The sequence below is a fragment of the Galleria mellonella genome, unplaced genomic scaffold (genome assembly GCF_026898425.1).
Source record: "Galleria mellonella isolate WM207_F2 unplaced genomic scaffold, CSIRO_AGI_GalMel_v1 utg797, whole genome shotgun sequence".
Classification (NCBI taxonomy): Eukaryota; Metazoa; Arthropoda; class Insecta; order Lepidoptera; family Pyralidae; genus Galleria; species Galleria mellonella.
In genome coordinates, this window is record NW_026442156.1 from 391471 (window position 1) to 415125 (window position 23655).

The 23655-nt window shown below is 31.0% G+C and overlaps 5 protein-coding genes across 5 annotated transcripts in view; 2 read left to right on the forward strand and 3 right to left on the reverse strand.

Annotated features, from left to right (window-relative positions):
* The window catches only part of LOC113517151 (ATP-dependent helicase brm), a 23898-nt gene extending 19142 nt beyond the window's left edge, over positions 1–4756 (forward strand). The window contains exons 23-28 of the mRNA XM_052901762.1: positions 30–215; positions 900–1096; positions 1223–1351; positions 1501–1627; positions 1994–2174; positions 2494–4756. Coding sequence (XP_052757722.1) covers positions 30–215; positions 900–1096; positions 1223–1351; positions 1501–1627; positions 1994–2174; positions 2494–2633 — 960 coding nt within the window. The 3' untranslated portion in view covers positions 2634–4756. The remainder of the gene's footprint in view (positions 1–29; positions 216–899; positions 1097–1222; positions 1352–1500; positions 1628–1993; positions 2175–2493) is intronic.
* LOC113522929 (gastrula zinc finger protein XlCGF57.1-like) lies at positions 4173–8059 on the reverse strand. The gene is made up of 2 exons (XM_031913878.2): positions 6812–8059; positions 4173–4429 (listed from the first exon to the last, which is right to left on the reverse strand). Exons 1-2 carry the CDS (start codon positions 7873–7875, stop codon positions 4174–4176), a joined length of 1320 nt encoding a protein of 439 aa, XP_031769738.2. The 5' UTR covers positions 7876–8059; the 3' UTR covers position 4173.
* A 1150-nt stretch (positions 8060–9209) lies between these two features.
* Positions 9210–12732, reverse strand: LOC113522655 (60S ribosomal protein L5). Its single transcript, XM_026908416.3, has 7 exons — positions 12578–12732; positions 12008–12121; positions 11715–11864; positions 11265–11425; positions 10923–11081; positions 10260–10377; positions 9210–9436 (listed from the first exon to the last, which is right to left on the reverse strand). Exons 1-7 carry the CDS (start codon positions 12578–12580, stop codon positions 9242–9244), a joined length of 900 nt encoding a protein of 299 aa, XP_026764217.1. The 5' UTR covers positions 12581–12732; the 3' UTR covers positions 9210–9241.
* Positions 12733–13693: 961 nt separating this feature from the next.
* LOC113522704 (1-acyl-sn-glycerol-3-phosphate acyltransferase alpha) lies at positions 13694–15641 on the forward strand. The gene is made up of 5 exons (XM_026908485.3): positions 13694–13941; positions 14013–14146; positions 14244–14425; positions 14710–14875; positions 15487–15641. Exons 1-5 carry the CDS (start codon positions 13751–13753, stop codon positions 15639–15641), a joined length of 828 nt encoding a protein of 275 aa, XP_026764286.2. The 5' UTR covers positions 13694–13750.
* On the reverse strand, positions 15417–23284 carry LOC113522492 (protein-associating with the carboxyl-terminal domain of ezrin). Its single transcript, XM_026908188.3, has 7 exons — positions 22929–23284; positions 22653–22838; positions 20807–20946; positions 20421–20530; positions 19500–19829; positions 19095–19282; positions 15417–18571 (listed from the first exon to the last, which is right to left on the reverse strand). The coding sequence occupies exons 1-7, from the start codon at positions 23139–23141 to the stop codon at positions 17789–17791; spliced, it is 1950 nt and encodes a 649-aa protein (XP_026763989.2). The 5' UTR covers positions 23142–23284; the 3' UTR covers positions 15417–17788.
* Positions 23285–23655: the final 371 nt, after the last annotated feature.

The window sequence follows — 23655 nt, forward strand, 5'->3', positions numbered from 1 at the left end:
TTGTAACCACACATATTTATTAATAACAGGAGGAGAATGAAGTTCCTGATGATGATTTGATTAATGAGATGGTAGCGAGGTCAGAAGAGGAACTTGAGATTTTCAAGCAGATTGATTTGGATCGCAAGAAGATCGAAACGCAATCGCGACTCATTGAGGAGTCAGAGTTACCTGATTGGCTCGTAAAGGATGACGATGAAGTTGTCTGCAATAAGGTTTGTATTTATATATTTTCCTTTTTAGCAAGCACTCTAATTAAAGTTTTTTACAATAAAATGATAATTAAGTAATTAACACATGCCTCTTGTAATTTTAAGTCATCTGTTAATTACTTAAGTTTCCTTATAAATTAAAATCAAACTGCTAATTAAGTAGTAATTAATTAAATCATCAAAGACCAGCTCCAGAAATGCCAGCTTAAAGTTAAAGAATATTATTGCACTTTATTTTTTTTTAAATATAGTTACTCCACTCCAGATTAACAACATGATGTTGCCATGTTGAAGTAATTTCACTATTAACATCATGCTGTTAACTAGACAAAGGAAATAGAAATTATAAAAGTATGTGAATCTTTATTATTAAAACGTACCAAAATTGTTTGAAACAGACAAACAACAGATTGTCTTATGGTTGGGTCAATAACTCGTTTACAATGTAAACAAACATGTTGTCTTTATGCTTGCTCATGATGGTATAGTTAAATGTCGGGCTATTAAAAAAAATCAAATAGTTTATGTCCATACAACAATACTTGATTGAATATTTTGATTTTTTTGCTAATTTCATTTAAGAAGTTATTCTGTGATGATTTCAACACACTTTTTTATTGTTCTATTGAAGCATACTATAAAACTCTAATATTCAATGTACGTGCTTTTACCTATTATTGTCAATAGGGTCAAGGGTGGAATTATTTAGACGAGGACGAGACGCTGGGCCGCGGGTCGCGTCAACGCAAGGAGGTAGACTACACGGACTCCCTCACTGAAAAAGAGTGGCTTAAGGCCATCGACGACGAATTCGAGGATGAAGAGGAAGAGGATGATGACGATGAAGTGTTGGACAAAAAGCGAAAGAAGGGACGTAAGCGACGGTATGCAATATTTTATTTACCTTACCATCCGCCTGATGACTAGCGGCCAGTTAATGTTTTCCCACCCTTGTGACATATGATCTTATATTTGTTATTTTCATCTTAGTTATTATTTTTTTTTTATAGTCGCAACCAGGAGGATTCAGATGAAGAGGAAGTTCCCTGCTCCTCTAAGAAAAAAAGCAAAACTGAAATTAATCAACAAAAAAAACGTTTAAAAAGCATCATGAAGAAAGTTATTGATTATACTGATGAGTAAGTTAGTTAGTTATAATATTTTCTTCGTTTGTACACACTGGCCTTAAGGTTTTGTTATAATTGTTATAAATTCCATACCTGCCATTTATATTTTTAATATATATACATAAATAAAATATTAATGGTATTTATTCGCAACTAATCAGGGGTGGGCGTGTGTTGTCGGAGCCATTCATGAAGCTCCCTTCGCGACGAGAACTGCCCGATTACTATGACGTAATAAAGAAGCCGTTGGATATCAAAAAGATAATGAACAGAATTGAAGATTCTAAGGTATATATACATTTTCTTAAATAATGCTTCAAATATTTATTTTTATGTGTATGGATGTATTTTTAGGTAATGCTTCAGATAAATTGATTCTATACCAATTTGGTTAAGATTGCAGTTTTTTGTGGAACAATTATTTTTTACTTGCTGTATCCCGCGGCTTTGCTTACATGTCAGTATAGGAAGTATCTTCTATGCTAAGTTAGGATATAACCTAATTGTGTACCAAATTGCATTCATATCCATTTTCTTGTTTGCGCGTGAAAGAGTAACAAACATCCATCCTTCCTTCTTTACAAACTTTCGCATTTATTATATTAATAGACTTCTCAAACATAGGCGAATGATTAACATAATATTTATTCACAGTATAACGACATAACGGACTTAGAAAGAGACTTCTTTACATTATGCGCGAACGCCCAGACGTACAACGAGGAAGCGTCGCTCATATACGAAGACTCGGTACGACTGCGCAACGTGTTCATAGAAATTCGTCGCCGTTATGAAAATGGACAGAACTCTGACGATTCTGATGATAATGAAAAAGGTTGGTAACATGTTTCTATTTATTAATATTCTTATTAAAGTACCTATTTTGTTATCGTTCCGAACAGGAAAAATTAAAAAAAAAAAAACTTCATTTCATACCCAAAAAAACATCTTATATTTTGTCGAATTGTTTTAAATTGAATGTATCCACAAGACATCAAATATAGGATCTCGGTGCTTAATATATTATCGGTGTACAATTACCGTATGTAAAATTATATAGTGACTTTTTAAATATATTGACAGACAGTAAATAAAAATAATTTAATCTTTGGCTCCACTTACTGACACTACGTGCATCCATTTCTAATTTACAGATGAAGAAGATTCTGATGGTGAGTCCAATCGCTCAGTTAAAATGAAGATAAAACTGAAAGGCAAAAGTAAAAATACACCCACTAGAAAACGCAAGCAGCGCAAATACATTTCCGATGATGAGGATTATGAGGAAGATTAAAGATCTATTTGTTGTTTAAATTATGTCATTATTATGTCACGTGATTAATATTTAGCACACGTAATTTTCATTGTCATTGTGTGTCGTTCATGTACGCGTAGGTATAGTACCTTTATTGATCCACTGCATGTTTATGTAACATTAAATACGACGTGTATTAGTTGATTTTAAATTTTCGCGTTATTGACACATTTTAAATACGCAGTTATACATTTGCTGGTAAATAGTACTTACATACCTAATTTTTATTGCCGACGTTTCGAAGTTTTTATCCTGTCGTGACCACAACGTGGTGCAAGTCGGTAATAAAAATCAGGTACATATTAGTAGTTCAGGTACTATTTACATGCAATTGCATCGCATTGATATTATAACTGAAAAAGATTTCTATTTATTCTCTGACTACCCTTGGAATCGGGGTGAGATAGGGGTTTCTATTTTAAGATTAAAATAATGACTTGTGTTTTTACTCACTAAGGTCACCATTTTTATAACTGAAGCCTATATTCATAGGCGTAGCTAGGTATTCGAATGGAGAAAATGTAGTTAAATGTTGACAATTACAGAAAAATACCTAAGTTTATAATAGATTTTATTTTCATCAGATTTACTAAAGTAAAAAAATAAATAAAATTTACTCTTTTTAAATTTATTCAAATATTCAGAATTACAGAAAATATGTTTTATTAATATTCAGAAAACACGAAGGTTTATATTAATGCTAAATGCATTGAGACTATTCAACTTGTATTATCATCATGCAAAAAGTATTTTTCTAATTTACACTAGATGTTATTAATACTAATATTATCCCATACATCTGTAGGTAGTTCATTAATAAGTCGAGAAACTAGATAATCAGACGTACGCTCACCATAACATAACTGTTATCATATGTTGATCATTTGATTTGTCTGGTTACACTTCTTAGGATATATAATCCTAGCTACGCAAATGATCAATCATGTCATATTTTAATACATTTAAACAAGAACCATTTTAATAATTTTATGCAATAAGAATATCAATATGATTCGGTGAAATAACTAAGATATTTTTTTTATTGTTATATGCTTTTACTTTCTTAAGGTATATCAGGCCTATCGTACTCAGATAAGATTTTATTATAATGATAATTTTACCGTTTCAAATTTTATTAATCCTTTGACTGCTTGGCTTTGTAACAGTTGCCGTGCTTCTAGCACTCTTGATTCAAGTCGACAACTTTACTGATGTGCTTGTTTCGTTTTTTATTTCTGACTAGGCAAAGCATTTTATAACATTGCTTACTATTGTTGTCTCTATTATATTTGCTATGGGTAATGTTGGAGCAGGTAAACAGTTGAACAACCAGATGTTGGATAAATCCGACTGGAGCGGTTAGAAGGTTAATGGAAACAGACATTTTAAGTATTTATTTCATTAGCCCCAAGTGCACTAATTTAAGTTTAAAATAAGTTTTTAGATTGTATTAAAAAATTCGGTATGTAGGTGATAAATAAATTCTATGTACTAAAAATAGTTTTATTAATAATATTTATTATGAACTTTCTATTTTGGGATCAAGTTTCATTCTTTTATTTCCTTTCCACTTGAATTCACTCCATTTATATTGAATACCATGTACGGTGAGCATGTGTTTGTTGAGGCTAGGACTATGTGTAAACCTCTGTGCACAAGTTGGACATGAAAAAGGCTTCTCTCTGGTGTGAACTCTCCGATGTCGTCGAAGATCCCCTTTAGTATAGAATGTAACTTCACACAGTTCACATTTAAAATTCTTGTCACCAGCATGTCTGAAAGCACATCACATGCTATAAAAATAAGTAATAATATATAATATTGAAAACGACTGGAGAATTAATAATGAAATAAAAATTAAATAATTAAAATTTTGTTCCACAAAAAAACGAACTTGAATTGTGACAATACCAGGTATTTTGATCTAAAAATTAAAAACAAATTGGTTTACAACTGACGCAGTCGGTAAAAAATACAACCAAATTGAGAAACTTTCTTTTTGAAGTCTGTTAAAAATAAAACCGGTCAAATGTGAGTTAAACTCATTCACCATGAAATTTGTACATAAAATAATCTATAAAAGGTTTTTGTTGTTTTTTTTTTCTTTAGATAAAAAAAATATATAACATTTACTGTTGCAAAATTAAAAGGTAACAATTACCATAACACTAAAATGAATTGGTATGTGATGAAGGAACATTTAAACTACATATAGTGCTGCAATATTCATATTTCTCTATAAAAGCATATAGGACTTATTATTATTAGTTTTAAAATGTACAAAGGAACCTATTTCATATGATACCCCAATTGAACTATCGTTTTGAAATTTTGAGTGCTCCTTTTCGACCTAGAGGACCTATATTTCTATTACAAAAATATGTGTATCAACAACATGTAAAACTAAATTTCAAGTCAATAGCATTAGTAGTTGCCGAAATATATATAGCACAGTAACAGATGGATTGGCCAAGTCACAACATAAGGGTTCCTATGTACCTTTTAAGATGGAACTCTAAAAGTAGAACTGTGATCTTAGGGTGTTGTGTTTTGCCACTGATTGAATAACACTTTTATTTTGTACTAGCGACCCGTCCCGGCATCGCACGGGTGGACATTTTTACATTTTAAAAAGTGGCTATTAAGGCTAGCGAGAAGCTGAAGACCGTGCACAATGGAATAACATCATAAGAGAGGCAACAGACACCTTTCAAGGATACGACCTTCAGTAATAAAGAGGACGAAGAGAGAGATTAAGGCTGTACACGCGACGGAAGCTTAAAAATGGAGTGACTTTCTCTAGTGACTATTGATCGTAGCGTGATGAAAGTATACTATAACCTGCCCAGGAGTATGAAGAATAATTGTACCAAGTTTCGTTAAAATCCGTCGAGTAGTTTTTGTCTCTATAACGAACAGACAGACAAAAATTTTACTGATTGCATTTTTGGCATCAGTATCGATCACTAATCACCCCCTGATAGTTATTTTACGCGCACTACGCTCGAAATTACTATGAGACGACCTGGGACAACTTCTCCGACTAGGTAAGTCCAACTTTGACGGAGAAATCAATCGACGAATCCAACTCGTCTGGGCAGCGTTCAATAAACTACGCCACGTCTTCTCATCCAGAATACAATAAGACCGCCTTACTGTACTTATACAATTGTATTGTTATATTTATTAATTGTGTTGTTTTCCCCCTTTAATGTATACTGCAAATAAAGTATACTCATTCAATACCTCAAAGTTTGAAGGCAAAGGTATAGCGTGTGTGTGCGTGTATATAATCAGTGCGTATTGCCAATGATTACTTATGAAACCGAAACATGGTCCTATACAGTTGCCCGTATACAAAAGCTTCAAATTACTCAGCGTGCTAAGGAGAGGACTATGCTCGGAGTTGCTTTGCGTGACAGAACCAGCAACGAGAATATCCGCAAATAAAAAAAAAAGTAACTGACATAGACCAAACGATAAGCAAGCTGAAGTAACAATGGATTGGTCACATAGCTCGAAGAACCGACAACCGATTGGGGAAGAGAGGTTCTTGAGTGGCGACCCCGTATGGGCAAACGCAATGTAGGATGAACCCCCACTAGATGAAATGACAACCTGATGTGCATTGCAGGGAGTCAGTGGATGCAGATGGATCAGCACCATTCTTTATGGCACTTTATGGAGAAGGCCTATGTTCAGTAGTGGACGGATAATGGCTAAGATGATGATGATGATGATTGATTCTTTTAACCAATATAATTACTGCTTTATATACCACTGGGCTTATAGACTTAAAAACTAATCTATTTTTAAAGAGGCTAAATCCTTTTGGTATTTTGCTATATGCAGCCTAATTTTAAAACTTATTTTTTCATATTTTCATAAACCTTACAGGTAGGGGGAGGGATTGTTAGTAATGTAGACTACCAGTCCCATTGCTAGCAATATACCCCATCAGGTCTACCTCCATATGGTCTTACAGGTGCAATAACAAATATGAATACATGGTATTTTATAATTCTAATAATTATAATATAGACAATATTTTTATAAAAATTGCCTATCTGTATTGTTTATAGAGATATTTGTATTATTATATTGAAAAAAGCATTTTACCTAACATGTATATTAAAATATATATGTATATTATATACCTTTTAAGATGGATTATCAAATTTTTCTTTGTATGTGTCTTGTAGCCACATAAATGGCATTCAATTTTTTTTTCTAAATTGTGTGTCTTTCTATGATTTAATAATTCTGATGATGTAACAAATGTATCTCCACATTCTTCACAGTTGTAGTTACGAATGTTATAATGTCTATGCATATGATCTCTCATTGACTGCTTCGATTTCAGCACTTTTTGACAGATTTTGCATTCCAAGTTACCACTTTGATGTACACGAGAATGATTTTTAAGTGAATAAGCATGCTTAAATTGCTTTCCACAAACAGCACATGTGAAATAAGTGGTATTACTGTGAGTTTTTTGGTGTGCTGCAAGGCTTGAGGACTGGGTAAAACTTTTTCCACATTCACAATGGTATGGTCGCTCTCCATCATGTCTCCTCATATGATTTACTAGAGTTTGGCTGTGAGGAGTTGAATATGAACAACAAGTGCAATGGTAGCGGCGGCCAGATCCAAACCCAGTCACTTTACCTAAACGCTTTCTCTTTTGATGCATAGATATATTATGCTTTAACAAGGATGACTTTGTTTTGAGAATTTTATAACAAATTTCACATTTAAATTGTACTGTGGTACTCCTATCTGTTATTGTCTCAAGAATTGAATTATTAGTTGAATCACAGATACCTGAACTATCATTATCACAAACATCAAGCCTTTGACTGTTAGCAGAATTAAAATCCAATTGTATTTTAGGATTACTGAAATTATTTGTGCTTAATGAGTCTGTAGATTTTTCATTATTTTGAGTTATCTGTTTAAGATATATCTGAAATCTTTCTTCAAATGTGATACATTTTAATCTAAAATTATAAGCCATATTTAGTTCATGGAGACAATTTTTACAAATAGTATTTGGTAAATGTGATTCATAATTGAAAATAATATGAAAACAAAGATATAATTTTTCTAAAATATCTTTAGAGCGTTCTTGCTCACAAAACAACTCAAATCCATCTGTAGTTTTTTGACAACATATTCTACAAATATTCTTTAATTCTATGGAAATAATTGTAGAATTCATTTCTATTAAAAATTCGAAGAGGTTTCTGTGCAAAGAATGGTATTTTTATGTAATGATTACATTAAACATTGTACCACACACTGTAATATAATTTGAAAAATGAATACTGATTTCATTCATTCAAATCATAAAGCACTAATTAAATAAAAATAAACGTAACAACATTTATGACAAGAACATAGTTGCGTACCTACAACAACAATAACAACATAAATTCAAAAACAAGATGTCATTTGCTATAATTTTTCTTTAGACATACTCTCCCTAATCTTTGATAGCTATGCTGTGCGTCATGCATGACAGTTGCTGTCAGAATATAATGTATTGGTGTATCTGTATCCAACATAAACATAATGGTTTCCAGAGGGAATTGCGTGGAGGTCGACCTGACAAGCACATTGCTAGCAATGGGGCTGTTAAACCCCATTACTAACAATCCCTTTTCCCCCAGGCAACTATAGTTAGACTAGTGATGAAAGGAATGCCTATCCGTCGATCATTAATTTCCCTTAGTCATCTCATACGACACCCATGGGAAAGAAAGGTGTGGTCCATTCTATGCTGGGATTACTGTGCAACATATTTTATGAGCTCATCGCTTATTTTAGTAATTTATGGTTTTAGGAATTAGTAATCCGACTCAAACCAATAGTAATAAAGTCTTGTTATCTACTACCTTAACGATACAACAAAAAAAACAACAAAAAAGAAAACTATGAAATAAGTAGACAAATGATTGAAAATGATTCAAATGAACTGCTCACTTGAATAATTATAGCAGTATTAGAAATTCTCAAATCGCTACACAATAGGCATTTTGAAAATGTTGCAGTTTCTTCGAACACCTTCATTTCACAAAAAGCGTTATTTTTTTAATGAGTGAATGTCAAATAGCGGTCCCGCCTGCGCTATCGGTACACACTGAAGGGGCATAGTATACCAATACATACTAATGCAAGTCATTTGACCCTCATAAATAATTAATTTCATTGCCAACTAGGGGACCCTATTACTAACAATCCTTACCAAAAAGCATTATTAAACATTTCACTTTAAAATAATGCTGTGATAATTGCCACATATATTTTACATTTGAGTATACCTAGATAGAACTACCCGCAGTAATCTCAAATAGAAGCTAATTATGAAGCTATAAGGTTAAGGAAGAGCATCGACACGAAAACTGATGCAGTGTATTGGAACCAGAAAGAAAAATGTCCAAATTTGTGGTATAACACAGACACATAACTACTGGAAGGACGTAAAAGTATTTATTAATTTCGTCATCTCTATGATAGAATGAAAATAAAGTGCAGGATGAAATAAAAGAAATGTATGTTCAATGGCTTTTAATGTTAACAGCCTTCTAAGCTTCTGCTTGAGCCTGGAGCCTCTTGATGAAGGACTCCTTCTTCTGCTTGATCCTGTTCTTCCTTTCTGCCAAAGTTAGTTTACGCTTGTTCCAGCGTTTCTGTTTAGCAGGATCTTTCTTATTTTCTTTCTTTTTGTGTGCTGGATCAGCTCGGATGGCTTCATGTGCTTTCTTATAAAGAGGCTCTATCTGTAAAAATACAGAAAAGAAAACATAAAATAATTTCTAATCAAATGTATATTTTGTGTTATAACCTATTATACTATAGGTTTAATCTGCAATATATTTTCATATCAATATGGTGACATACTGCTTAATAAAAAAATAAATATGACTATGGGGCCTTGCCATGTGGTTATTCAACATGCTAAGTGGCTTTTAATTTATCTCAAATTTGGAATTGACCAGATTTTTTTATTATTACGAATGCAGATTGATAAGTCCAGTAAATTTAAATGAAGCGGATATATTAGTAGTATATAAATTATGTTTCGACAGGTAATTATTTTGAAAATATGTACACGAAATTTGATACTGATATTGTCATTTAAAAAGCACAAATCGTTCTTTCGCTGTTAAAATTGTGAAAAAGGGAATCTGGAGTGTTAATAAAAAAATAAAGTAATGTTTAATTAACACTCCAAATTACCTTTTTTTTATTTTTTAGCTTTTTTTGAGAGCCATAGAAAAAATTACTACAAAAATGGAATTAAAAAACTCCAGCATCATCTTAGCAAGTGTAGCTTATAGCTCCAAAAGGAGATCCACCTTATTATTTACCATTATTTCTAGTCAACACTATACAACACTGAACCTGCTCAATAACTCAATATTAATTTAATATAAATTCTATAAACAAAAATATCGCAACATAAGAAACTTTTAAAACAGATTTTATTAAAAAAGTACTGTTTGTTACATTGCCTTATAATTTTGTCCGATTTCGACACTGCTGTTATACATAACAAAAGCAGTAATTTGTTCGGACGTTGAGAAATTAAAACAAACTTACAGAATCAGCATTGACACCAAGCTTGATGTATTTGCCAAACTGTCTCTTGAATGAGTCTTCATCATCTTGTTCAAGGATGCGCATATATTCTGCCACATGTAGACCAAAAATGTGGGACCTGGAAATAATTTCATCATTATAAATTTTCTATAAACAAAATCACTTTACATATGTAATGTTAATCAGATTTTTATTGTTATTATTATGATTTTGTTTTTTAAATAATTTTAACATAACAAACCTATCGATAATGTAAGCTGATGTTATTATTGTCGTACTTAAAATTATTTTTCATTAAGAAAAGTGCATATATACTCTAAGAATTGTTTGTTAAACTTTGTTCGGATCTTAAGATCTCCAGAGAGAGGCTCCAAATCTGGAGTGGGCACAGCTCATCACGATCCCTTCTAAATATGTATATGTTATAAAATACTCTATTCTTTTATACACAAACTCATATCCAAGATAAAGGTATGACTGTGTTAACAATAAAAATTGTTTGCAAGACGGGTTCAAAAAAATTTAATACAATTTATTTTAACAACCAAAAGTCTAGCAATTTAATGTTGCTCCTATAGGGCTGCCTAATTAATAGACAATCTATTAATTAGAGGATGAATGGAGCAAATATAAACAGTTAAATTATCATTCTAATTAAAATACCTGTGTACTTCAGCATTGAACTTCTTTGCTTCTGCATCATAACCTGGGAATCTCTTAATTGAGTGGGGGATGTTGAGACCTCCATCTACAGCACCCTTCATTGCTCCAAATACTCTAGCACCAGTAGTGGTACGTGCTAAACCAACATCCAGATAACATCTAAAATTTTATGTACATATGTTTTAAAATGAAAGAATTTTTAACAATCATTCAGTCCACTAAATCATAAGATATCTTTAAGAATATATGCATAGAAATCTCTATGTATAAAAAAAATTATATGAATATAAATCATAGATCATTTGAAATCTTACTATATTACTACCTTATGTAAAATCATACCTGAAGGCACCTGGCCCATTATCCACTGGTTCCACATTGTACTCATCACCAGTGACTTCAGTGGCGCCAGTATACAGTTTATCAAGTCCAAGTCTTTGAAGCAAACGTCGAGCTAACAATAAACCAGTACAATAAGCAGCAGCATAATTTGTCAGGCCTACCTATAACAATATGTAATTCTTTTAATATTGCTTAATATGAATAAATGTTAACAAATTTAAGACAAATTGATTCAGTGTTGAACATAAAGCAACATGATTTGAGCGTTTGTACGACGCTTCAGACCGCCCGTTCAAAATCATCATAAAAACTCCTCTATAATAACTTCTCATATGAATCATATGAGAAGTTATTATAGAGGAGTTTTTTTTAAGCCAATCATATGATATGATTGGCTTAAAAACATTAAATACTGAATTGTAATAATAAACAAATAAAATACTGACATACCTTGACTCCATACTTAGGCAATTCGTGAGAATATGCTGCACAAACAATGTGGTCACCCTCAATACGAGAGTAAGCAACTTGGCAGGTCACATCCTTGTTAGAGAGGCGAACAATCAACCGATACTTGGGTGTATTGTATTTATTTTTGTCCTAAAATAAAAAGCTATTTTTTTTAATTATTTACATAGAAATGGTTTTGAATTATTAATTTATACGGATATCATTGTTTATTGGTAATCTCAATATCTCACACAATAATAGTTATTAAAGTATACTTTGTTTTCATTACATACTTGGACAATGAGACGTTTACGGGCATAGTAATCGGTTTTGCCTTCACGACGCCTTTTGAATTTAACTTGGTATCTTTTGAAGTACTGCTTATTCTTTACCACTTTCACAAAACCCTGAAAAAGGAGGAATGTAAGGTTATTTTATATGCGAACTTTAGAAGCTAATTGGTGATTTAGATAAGGTGATCAGAGACACTTTATAATCATAATAGCGACGTTCGAAAGAATATCAGAGCACTGCAGTGCCGTAAAACACGTAACTGAAGGACTGATCGTCTTCTCCTGCCGCATCAGATGACGCGCATGTGTCGACATTTCATCATTTCCTTAGCCTACTCGAGTATATAGCGGTGGATTTAAGATTCAAGTAACAGGAAACATATTTATTTAATTAATACAAGACAAATTGGTAATAACTACCGTGATACTAAAATATAAGAGTGCCAGATTGACAAATAATCAAAGAATATTCTAACAATCGCGTCACAACATCACAATAAATTTGCACAAATATAATTAAAACTAATTCTATAAAACCATTCTGGATTAATTTATGATTTAAGTGCTCACCATTTTGTTAAAAAAGAATTTTAAAGTGCTCTTAGTATCCAACGGGACACCGATACACGAGCAGAAAGGAAAGAAATTTTTACTTTTTAATTTCTGATTATGCTGATATTAAATGTTGCCAGTACATTTAAAGTAATAAAAATAAAGTATGGCTACTTAGTTCTATAACCTTGTGATAGGACATTTCTGATGCCTATATTTCCAAACCTATAGCAAAATAATTATGGTATTTATGGAAACTCGACAAATAGATTTAAACAGTTTTTGATATTCTTTAAAGCTTATGAGGTGATAAACTATCTTATCTAACAATTTTGTCGAGTAACAATTAAATATACTTAATAGGTTCGTAATTTTATTCCACATTAGTAAAACAGGAAGAATAAATTTACTCTAATTAAAAATAATTATCATCTTAAGAATAAAAAATTAACAATCTTTGCATTCAATGGGACCGGTTATGGATATCATTTCTCTAAATCTACCTCTTAACTTCACATTTTAATTAACAAATTTGCTATCCACTGATGAACGTAAACCTCCCCTTTTTGGGGGGTTTGCCAGTAGTTAACACGCTTAACAGGCGGAATGGCAAACGCAGTTAGGCTTTGGAGATGTTTTAAGAGAGACACTGCTGCCCATCCTCGCTCTCCCTTTTTCGTCTCTTTCGACATCCAGGGGAAAGAAAGGCATGGCCTTTTCTATGAGACCTACACGGCTATACCACAGCACGACTTACATAGACCATTATAAAATAAAATTATAATAATTTTAACTTAAATCTATTACAAAATGAATTTATATTGATTCTTATAATTTTATTGTTTAGTTAAATAGCCAAGGTAGGTTATTTATTAATAATAATGCCTACCTCGACCAATTCTCCTATATATATATCTATATATATATATATATATATATATATATATATATATATATATATATATATATATATATATATATATATATATATATATATATATATATATACACCTAATAATATTAAGTATGTATTATAGTATCCTATGACTCTACTGGTACCATGTATATATAGTGCATCGGTGTTCACCACTTCCATTCCACCTAAGAACAAATCCACATGACTTTAATGACAATATATTTGACTAACTAATCTGTGCAAAGAGTATTGAATCTGTGTTTTAAACCTCCGCTATGACTTCCTCATATTCATATCCTGAATTATTTTTGGCGGGTTTTATATTTACCTTACCTTTTTTATATGAAAAGAGTAATGTTTTTCGATATTACCTGAAGTTCTTCGTTTATTATGCTTACGTATTAGTTACTTGTACCATATTATTACCTGTAGTGTTATTATATCCCAGGGATGTTACAAACCTAATGTAAGATATTGATTTTTAATTTACTCCATGTCGCACTAAGTAAAATATTTGATTAATACTTTATTTTTCAGAGTTGCTTCCAGATTTTGTCGTTATGCTTCATACATAGTGGGAATAGAATGGGAATTAAGAGGCATGGAACACTGGGACAATGAGCAGTGCTACATTGTAATATCTAATCATCAAAGCTCATTAGATATATTGGGTAAATATCTTTATGAAGCTGTAATAATTAACATATGATGTATATCATCGTATATTAATTATTTGTGAATTTATAACATTATATTTTTTGATGGAAGGTATGTTTGAGATGTGGCCACGAATGAAACGCTGCACAGTTGTTGCAAAGAGACCATTGATGTTTACTGGTGCCTTTGGATTTGGAGCTTGGCTTTCTGGGCTTGTATTTATAGACCGTCTAAAAACAGACAGAGCTCGGACATTAATGAGGGAAGCCACTGAGCGTGTTATACAAGAAAAGGTATGATGACATGTTTACAGTAATTTATATGAAACAACAATGAAGTCGCATTACAAAAGTAGAACATGTCATTTCAGGATATTTCAGTCTGCTCTAAAAATTTCTAATTAGGCATTCATTAAACATTTCAAAATTATTGTTTATTTTAATATATTTAAATAATTATTTTAATAATTGTATAATTGCAATTTGCAAAATTGCATATTTTTTTTGTTTAAGAACCTTAGATACAATGATAAGTGTGAAGATCCTATTCAATTTTATGATATATTTTTTCATTTTAGACAAAATTGTGGGTCTTTCCTGAAGGAGCTAGATTTAACAAAGGCAGTATACAGCCTTTCAAAAAAGGTGCCTTTTATTTAGCAATTGATGCTCAAATTCCTATTATGCCAGTTGTATTTAGCCAATATTATTTCTTGGACAATGAGAGCAAAACATTTGAACCTGGTAAGTTATTTATACTACTTTTAAAGAAAACGTAAAGTTGAATATTGTGAGAGACAATAATATTGTCTACACTGTGCAATTAGACTTATTTTTACAAATGTTACCAAAGAAGGCTAGCAATTCATCTAAATCACAAGTTTACAATATAATGGGTGATAATATCACCTTGTGGACGTTTGAGACTTTCAGGAGAGCAGTAGAAGACAGGGAGGGCGCTAAAAAAATATATTTGCAAAGTAAGCAGTGGGCTAAATAAGGTTGAAAAAACTATGATCTAAATAAATTGATATTTCAGTTTCAGATCTATACCATACCTAGAAATCTTAATATTTTGATATTTCCCAAGACTATGTACTTTCTAATATGTTCTGTATGCTCTCAATGGTTAATAATATTGTATACTAAACTTACAACTTTATTTATAGTTTAGTCTGTTTAATGTTAAACTTTCAGTTTGAAGGGAAGTAGCAAAACAGTGTAATAGTAAAAACAGGTTTGTAGGAATTTTTATGGGTAAAGGGGTGGACATTTAAACAGACACTACTAATCAGAGAATTTATTAACATCCAATTCTAGAAGTTATGGTTCTAATCAGATAAAACTATTTACAGGAAAAGTAGTTATTACAACTTTACCTCCAATACCCACCAAAGGAATGACTCGTAATGACTTAGAAGCACTGTCTGAGCTAGCACGTGAACAAATGATGGAAGTTTTTAATGAGAGCTCAAAGGATTTGGTAGTACAAAGCAAAATTGTGGTATAAAATTATGGTTACACAATTATTGAAGTAATTTTTTTTACTTAATAATATAATAAAAAATTAAGGTATAGTTTAACAGATACTGGCCAATAATTTGAATGTGAATACCATACTACTTCTACTGTTACAATTTTACATACTAAATTTATTGTGCAAGCTTCATAGTTTATTGTTTTGTTCAAGTTTTTTGGCTATAGAATATGAAATATGAAATTTATTTTTCAATATTATATGAACTGTAACATATTAGATGAAAAATATTATGTAGCTATCATTATGATGATGATTATTATGTATCTATATGTAGTATCTATTCTCTGTTCAGTATTATATAACTGATTCTAGTCAAGTGTACCTGTGATTTAATTTTTCATTATTTATAGATTATGTTATTTATTAGTATTAAATAAGTGGTCATTATAATTAGAAACTTTGATCTCAGCTAAGACCAACAAGTAGAATTACTATGAAGTGCCACTTAACATTCCATATAGTATCTCTTTATTCATTAAAACATCAAATCTCTCACAAACCTATTTTAGCTATTGAATTGTTCTGTCTCTTTCTGTTACACAAAATTCAAAGTATGAAAGAAAGTAACAAAATAGTGTAATAGTTAAAATAGGTTTGTAGAATATTTTAGTTTATATGAATAAGGGGGTGGGTATGTGTATACCAAATTTCACTTAATGATTGGTTAAGCTGTTAAGGTGCTAAGAGATAAAAAACAAACGTACTTTCACATTTATAATATAGATAAAAATTGTAATTTTAGAGATAAGTTTAGGAAATGGTACTTCAAAATTGATCTCATTGCTGTATCTGAATTTCCCATGTTTCCACAAACAATAAAATATAGGATTAAATAAATAATAAATAACTTTAGTTAATTCTATTATTGCATTTTTGTAAATATTAGACAACACTTCAGCTCTAATGAATAGTCACTACTTCTAGATAATTGAGTAGTACTTAAGTACATTATAAGGACATATGTAGCAGTATTTTACAAATAATGTAATTAATATGTTTATTGGCAAAGCCAATTAATAGAGACAAGCATGCAATTTACTTATAATTTTGGGCTGTGTTGTTAAAGATTACAATATACATAAGTGTCTTGTATTGTGCGGTTGTGAGCATGTTTGTAACAGAATTTCAAAATGTCATCCAATAATTTTGCAAGTATTTGGTAGTAAATATTAGTATTTCTACATTTACAATAATAGCTTTTAAATAAAATCCAATATTTCAAAGAGTGTGTCTTTCAGAATTAACAGATCTAAATATTTATTAATTTTAATACTCCTGAACAATATAGAACTCGTATATGTATCATACCAGTTACTAGTTTAAGATAACTAGCAATTTTGTTAAGTTATATTAATGTACAATAGGTAATTATGTTTGTGAACTGAAATTAATAAATATTTAAATCTGTAGGCCTAATTGCCATTATTGAGACAAATTTAAAGTCATCTATACATATTAATCTTAGTATGCTAACGGAGCTGTAATATTTTAAGACATATAAAATTACAGTGTCCGTGACGTTTACGGAGCTGCACAATTCTGCCGGTAAACATTGCCCGTATATGTCACGGAGGTGTTCATTAAGCGGTTAACAGAAAAAAAGAGCATTTTTTTAATGAAACTATCTTAAGTTTTCATTACTCAACTACTCAAATATCATTTTGTTGGAATATAATTTATTTTCGGCGTTGCACCGCTTTGTGATAATCACAATATTCGATCAGTGATTGCACATTATTTAATTGAAAACTGTTTCTATAGACATCATCTCATACAAATTCTATTATTTCCTTTTAAATAATGTTTAAGGTATAATAAAACGAAGTTTTGAATAAACTTAATCTCAGCCTACATAATTTTTAATAATTATTATATAATATTGGTAATGAGACACATTGTTATTACTGTTACAAGAACACTGTGTCACTAATGGGAATTTAATCCCTGTTTTCACATTGCAATTTCATTATTTATTAAATTTATTTACATTGTACAACTTATATACATTTCTATGCACTGGAGCAAACTACGTAGCATTCTGTGCATATTAAATAAATACTCTCTAAAATAATCGTTTTAATTTCAACAATAGACAAGTGCAAACCCTGTTAATATAGTTAATCATTCCAAGTATCGCCCCAACCTTCGTTCTCATCATCATCATGATTATCATTTGGAATAAAGTTTAATTTACTACTTAAATCGGCCATATTGGGTTGAGCAATTGTGACAATTGTCGGTTTTTCTATTATAGGTTTCATATCAGCAAAAAAATCAAAGTCATCTGAACCTTTCTTTGAATAATCTATCTTCTGACTCTTGATATCCAGCTCTGATATGTCTAAAATATTTTTTTTTGCTTCCATTGCAGCTTTTTGCAAAAGTGTTTTACTTGCAGCATTTGTTGTTGGTATTTTTGAAAGATTAGAACAAGGCAACATATGTTCATGATTGTTCTGTTTATCATTACTGTCATCATTAATAATTTCAACAGATTCAACTATAGTAAGTTTACGATTTTTGTTATCCCAATCACTCCAATCGTCTTCACTATCAGCTTTATTTGTCGTCGTTTCTGTTATTGCATCTTCAACGGATTCTCCACCTACAGGTGATGGTCGTTCATTCATTGTTAATATTTTTTCATATCTTACTTCTATCTCTTCATGGTTATATATATCTTCAGAACATGGGAGGTCTCTTAAGGATTTTGTCGAAAATAATTTTTGATCATGTACACTTTCTGAGGCAGATTTAGAATTAGGTCTTCCATCCGTGAAAAATTTTGACCTTTTTCCACCAATTACTGTATCACCTCCTAATATTGGTACTAATTCACTTAAACATATTAGAGTTGCTGCTACTAAATTGTCATCTGTATCTTTGATGCCCAACAGCAACTGTAAGCAAAAACATCTTGTAAGACTCCTTAGGACTTTGTTCATAAGAGTGGATTCATATAATCTTTCGGATTTTTAAATTAATGTCTAAATGGTTATGTATTTTAAAATGTAATTCTGTTATGTAAATAAATTTTATAATATAATCATCATCATATTTGCTGTTAACTGTTCACTGCTAAACATAGAGCTCCGCCTCGAGGGGTATTGCCAGTAATTGCTACACTTGATAGGCGGGTTGACAACTGCAGTTAGGCTTTGGTGATATTTATAGAGTGACGCTGCTACTTATACCACGATGATGTTTCCTTAGTTGCCTCTTACGACACCTACGGAAAAGGTAGGAGTGGCCCATTCTATGGTTGAACCACATGGATTTTTAATAATTTTATGGTAAAAATCATATGTATATTATAATTATTAGTTGTTAATTACATAAAATATTAATTAATGCCAATTTTTTTTGTGGCAAACATACATTGAACAAAATTTGCACCTTATTTTACATAGAATTTGATTATACCTCTGGTAAAATATGCTGGGATAATTCTTCATGAGAAAATACATGAACAAATTTTGAAAAGTGTGTTAATAATAAAGTTCTGATTTGACTATCCCTAACTCCAAATAATTGCATTAATCTTGGTTTGACATGTTCTTTAAATATACTCAAACTGAAGAAACCTGTATGTTCCCCATTTTGTGATCTTTCTGCAACAATAAATACAAATAATATAAATCAAGTTTCATATCACTAAGTATTCAGCAAAAATTGTAAGTTGTATACTATTAAATGATATTATTTAAATTCTAAAAATGTCTATTTCTATGAGAGTAAAATGATCTTTTGAGTTTTCTCTTTGAAATCTTTATAGAATTGATTATAAAAAAATCAAGAAATTTAAAAGAAGTAATATCTAATAATTACCATTTTTAGGTTTAAGAATGAAGGGTATTACATCTTTTCGGGCTGTCTGGTCTAACATAGTCAGTCTGGAGAGTAATAATCCACCAAGCTGTTTAGCCACAGTTTCTTCATCATAACATTTTAGGTTGTCCAAAATGTTCGTGAATACTTGGCATTTTTCTTCTTCAGTTTTAAGCGGTAAGAAGTTCAAAAATTTGTAAATTGATATAAATTCATGGTTAAAGAAGTTGTGTTGAAGTACGGCTGACAAGTCTGGTCTTTGTACTGGGTCATCATGTTGTAAATAGTCTCTACAATATTTTTTGAATTCTCTTAAATGTGGAACATCATCTGTAAAACAAACCTCAATTACTTGCATAAAGTCGAGTAATATTTAAAATATCTCTTTGCATAAAAAATATAAATAATAGTAATACTATGGTAATACAAGCTAAGGGGGGGGGGGGGGGGCATTGTTAGTAATGCGGACTACCAGTCTTATTGCTAGCAATGTATATTCATCACGATGGGCTAACTGACTAAAATATTTTATTAGCATAATTGTGCTTTGCTAAATATAAAGATTTCATCATTAGCAAATCATTATGCAAACTATTTATAATTTGTTATTATTCTTATAATTTTGTACCGATTTAAATTATGACTAAAGAGTTTATCTAAAATTATATGGAATTCTACATTTATGCACTAATAGCTTTTATCAGCATCTTCATTTACATGACTGGGATATGTTTACGACCTATGGCCTATGTTCTCAATTTTATACAGTATGTGTGTGCTAAATTTCATAGTGATTGGGTAAGCTGTTAAAGCGCATTGATACAAGTAATATTAGTGAGGTTACTATTCTTAGTTTACCTTCTTACCCTTCTTCCATTACAAAATATATATGTAGATATAACAATAAAACTATATGATTACCATTTTTATGATTACGGTAAACATCTTCAACAAGAACAGCAAAGCCATATTGGTCTACCTTTGTAGTTAATGTATAGGAATCTTCATTTGGATCTACTGCTTTATCATATCTGTAAAAGTAATCAAATATTATATATAACTCTAGAAATTAGGCTTTTTATTACTATACTCCTGAATCTAGAATATACTAATGATTTGGTCTAGATCAATAATGTAAATAAATAACATAACATATATGATTTTAAAAAAATTGTATCTGTACAAGTCTTTTTGATCTCATCTATCTACAAACATGAACATCTATAAACATGTATAAAGTGTTTATTCATGTTTAACACCTAAAATGATATTAAGATAATCTAAATGAAATTAATTACTGTATCTACCTATGGATTCGTGCATGTTTCAAGTATGCAGGAGTAAGTTCAGAAAATGAACAAAGGTACTGTAGTCCACCAAGTTTCCACTGTCCATCTCCAGTAACATAAACTGCAGATACACTTATGTTATTGTGTGACATACCAGCCTGGAAGAATAAGACCAATTTATACATTATTTCTATAATGGACTCTTTAGGTGGGTGTGTCATTCTATGAATCAACATCTGAACTGAGATAGAGTAAGAGGAGCAGTTGCTTTAGTCCCTAGATGGCATGGGATGCCAAAAATCAAATGTAAAACACAATTTCCAATGTTAAAAAAAATTTTGGTGGCACTCTTTTAAAGGTGCGGATGCAGTGTTAAAGTGGATTTTTAAACATTTGATTATAATTATTTTTTTACAATATAACCAAAGTAAAATTTAAATGAAGTGAAAGCATCAACCAAAGAACACCATGAGACAATCTCGCTCTACCCAGGTCAAGTGTTAGTGCCAGTACTGATATATTGACGGACAGATACTCTTTATTTATAACAAGAGATACACAAAAACCATCAAGATTTTTGTGAATAGAAAAAATAAACAGTGTTTGACAAAAGGGTACACATGTTTTTTTCTTTTTACTGTACTGTACTGATAAGCACAGATTAACTATTTTAAACACATTTTATTATTATAATAAAACAACATTAATATCAAATTATTTCCATACAAAAATCACATACAGTAGAATCCAGTTATAACAACAGCCAAGGGACTAGTCATACTAACAGGAAGTCATATTAACTGTCAAAGTTCAAGTCAAACTGACAATTTTATGATTTTTATTAAAATAATCACATACATAATGTACATATTACCAGTACACCACACAAGAGAAAAAAATAAAACATTTAAATCAAAATATTGCACCATGTACATGATGCACTATATACATGATGTACCTGTCTATATAACTAACAAAGAAATATCTAGTACAAAGTCTGTAATTTTTTAATGTTTTTGGTTTTTATTTCTATAGTAAGATTACTGTCATCATCAAAATTATAATGCACAAAGACATTTACACTTTAGGGTGTGCCCTGCACACCTGGAGATAGCTTCTTACCTATGATTTATTTGTAAATATGTCAATGTTTTTTGTCATTGCATCTGGATCTCTTTGAAAAAGTTAAATATTATAATTATAATAAATACTTTTTCCTGCAACTTAGAATGGCAAACAAGCTAATGGCCCCTCTGATGGAAGGTGATAACCATCATCTATAGACATGAGCAGTACCATGAACATAACAGAGTATACTGTTTAGCCCATTATGCCCCCCAATGTGTTGCTATTCCTGAGGATTAAGGTGTTATTCCTCTGTACCCTGCAAATTCACTGCCATATATATTCATATCAGGACTGTTAAAGAGTAGGTAGAGAGAGAACAAATGTTAAAAGCCTTTATCTACATATTTTTTCTTCATCCCAATTCAGTGCACAAAACACAATTTATTAAGAGTGGACAATACAGGTCTCTGCTAGTGACTGTTTATTTCTGTACATTATTTATATTTTTAAATTTAATTAAAAGTTACCTTTTAAGCTAATAGGAAACAAACATATTGCAGATATATAATCAATACTGCAGAAATTTAATAATATGGATTAAAAGTAGACACTACTGAGCACAGACTAAATTGGAATATAGAAATACATTTTTACAGCATGATTTTAATAACTCAGAGTATGTTAAATATGGGTTTTAACATATTCATGAGAATAGAAAATTACATGTTCTGCATAAATAATATAATGCATAAAATTTAATATATTTTAAAATAATCGTAAAATAAACAGAAATTACCTGATTATGTAAAAACACCAAAGCTCTTAAAATATTGTTGAGACCAATGCAAATTTGAAGAGGTGTCTGTGTAATCAAAACTTGGGACAAAGGTTGGACATATTCAGTAGCTAAGTGAAGAGTAGAACGCTGCTGCCATGCTGATATGTACCGAACAATACATGGATGCCGATATTTTAATAGATTCTACAAATAAATAAGGGTTAAATAAATTATTCACGAAAAACAGCACGTAATTTGATGGGTCACCATATTTTAGTTGATCAGGTAACCTACATTGGAAAATTTTTCCAAAGGCGTTGAAACTGCCCAGAGTGGACCTAATGCTGCTTCTCCTTTAAAAACTGATACTGATCCATCACTTTTCAAACTAAAATATCTACAACTGTCTTTAATCGTGGCTTGATATTGGGACCAAAAATCCGTCACTTCCACTGCCTTTTCCTCGATTTCTAACCCATTTAACTGCGAACTTTCATTTCCCATCATGTGAACAAATAGACCCTATTTGCATCTATCCATTTACTGTTGCTCTTACGTATTTAAATATAACTAAAAATGAGATATAAAAGTAAAAAGAAAACAAGATATCAACATGATAATCTGTCACACAACTGTCACGCAAAAATTATATCACAGATTAGAGAGAGAAAGAGAGACTATGTCTAAAGACCAAAGAACAAGAATTACCTCAGAACAAGGAATGATAAAATAAAATCTGTAAATCATATAGTTATCTTCTTTCTTCTTATACAAATATATATTAGTAAAAAGAGGACGAAAAATACACCATCAGTTGATATTTTTCTCAATTCATAGCAGACTAGTATATAGAAAATGTGTATTTTAGAGATGTGCCGATCATGACTTTGGCCGACTAGCCGACTAGCCGATTAGTCGGTTTCAAAGAAGCCGACTAGCCGGCCAAGCCTATCACAGTTTCGGTGATATCCGTAACACTTTGTTTACTGCTGATTCGCGCGTAAGTCGCAAACGCCGCCCG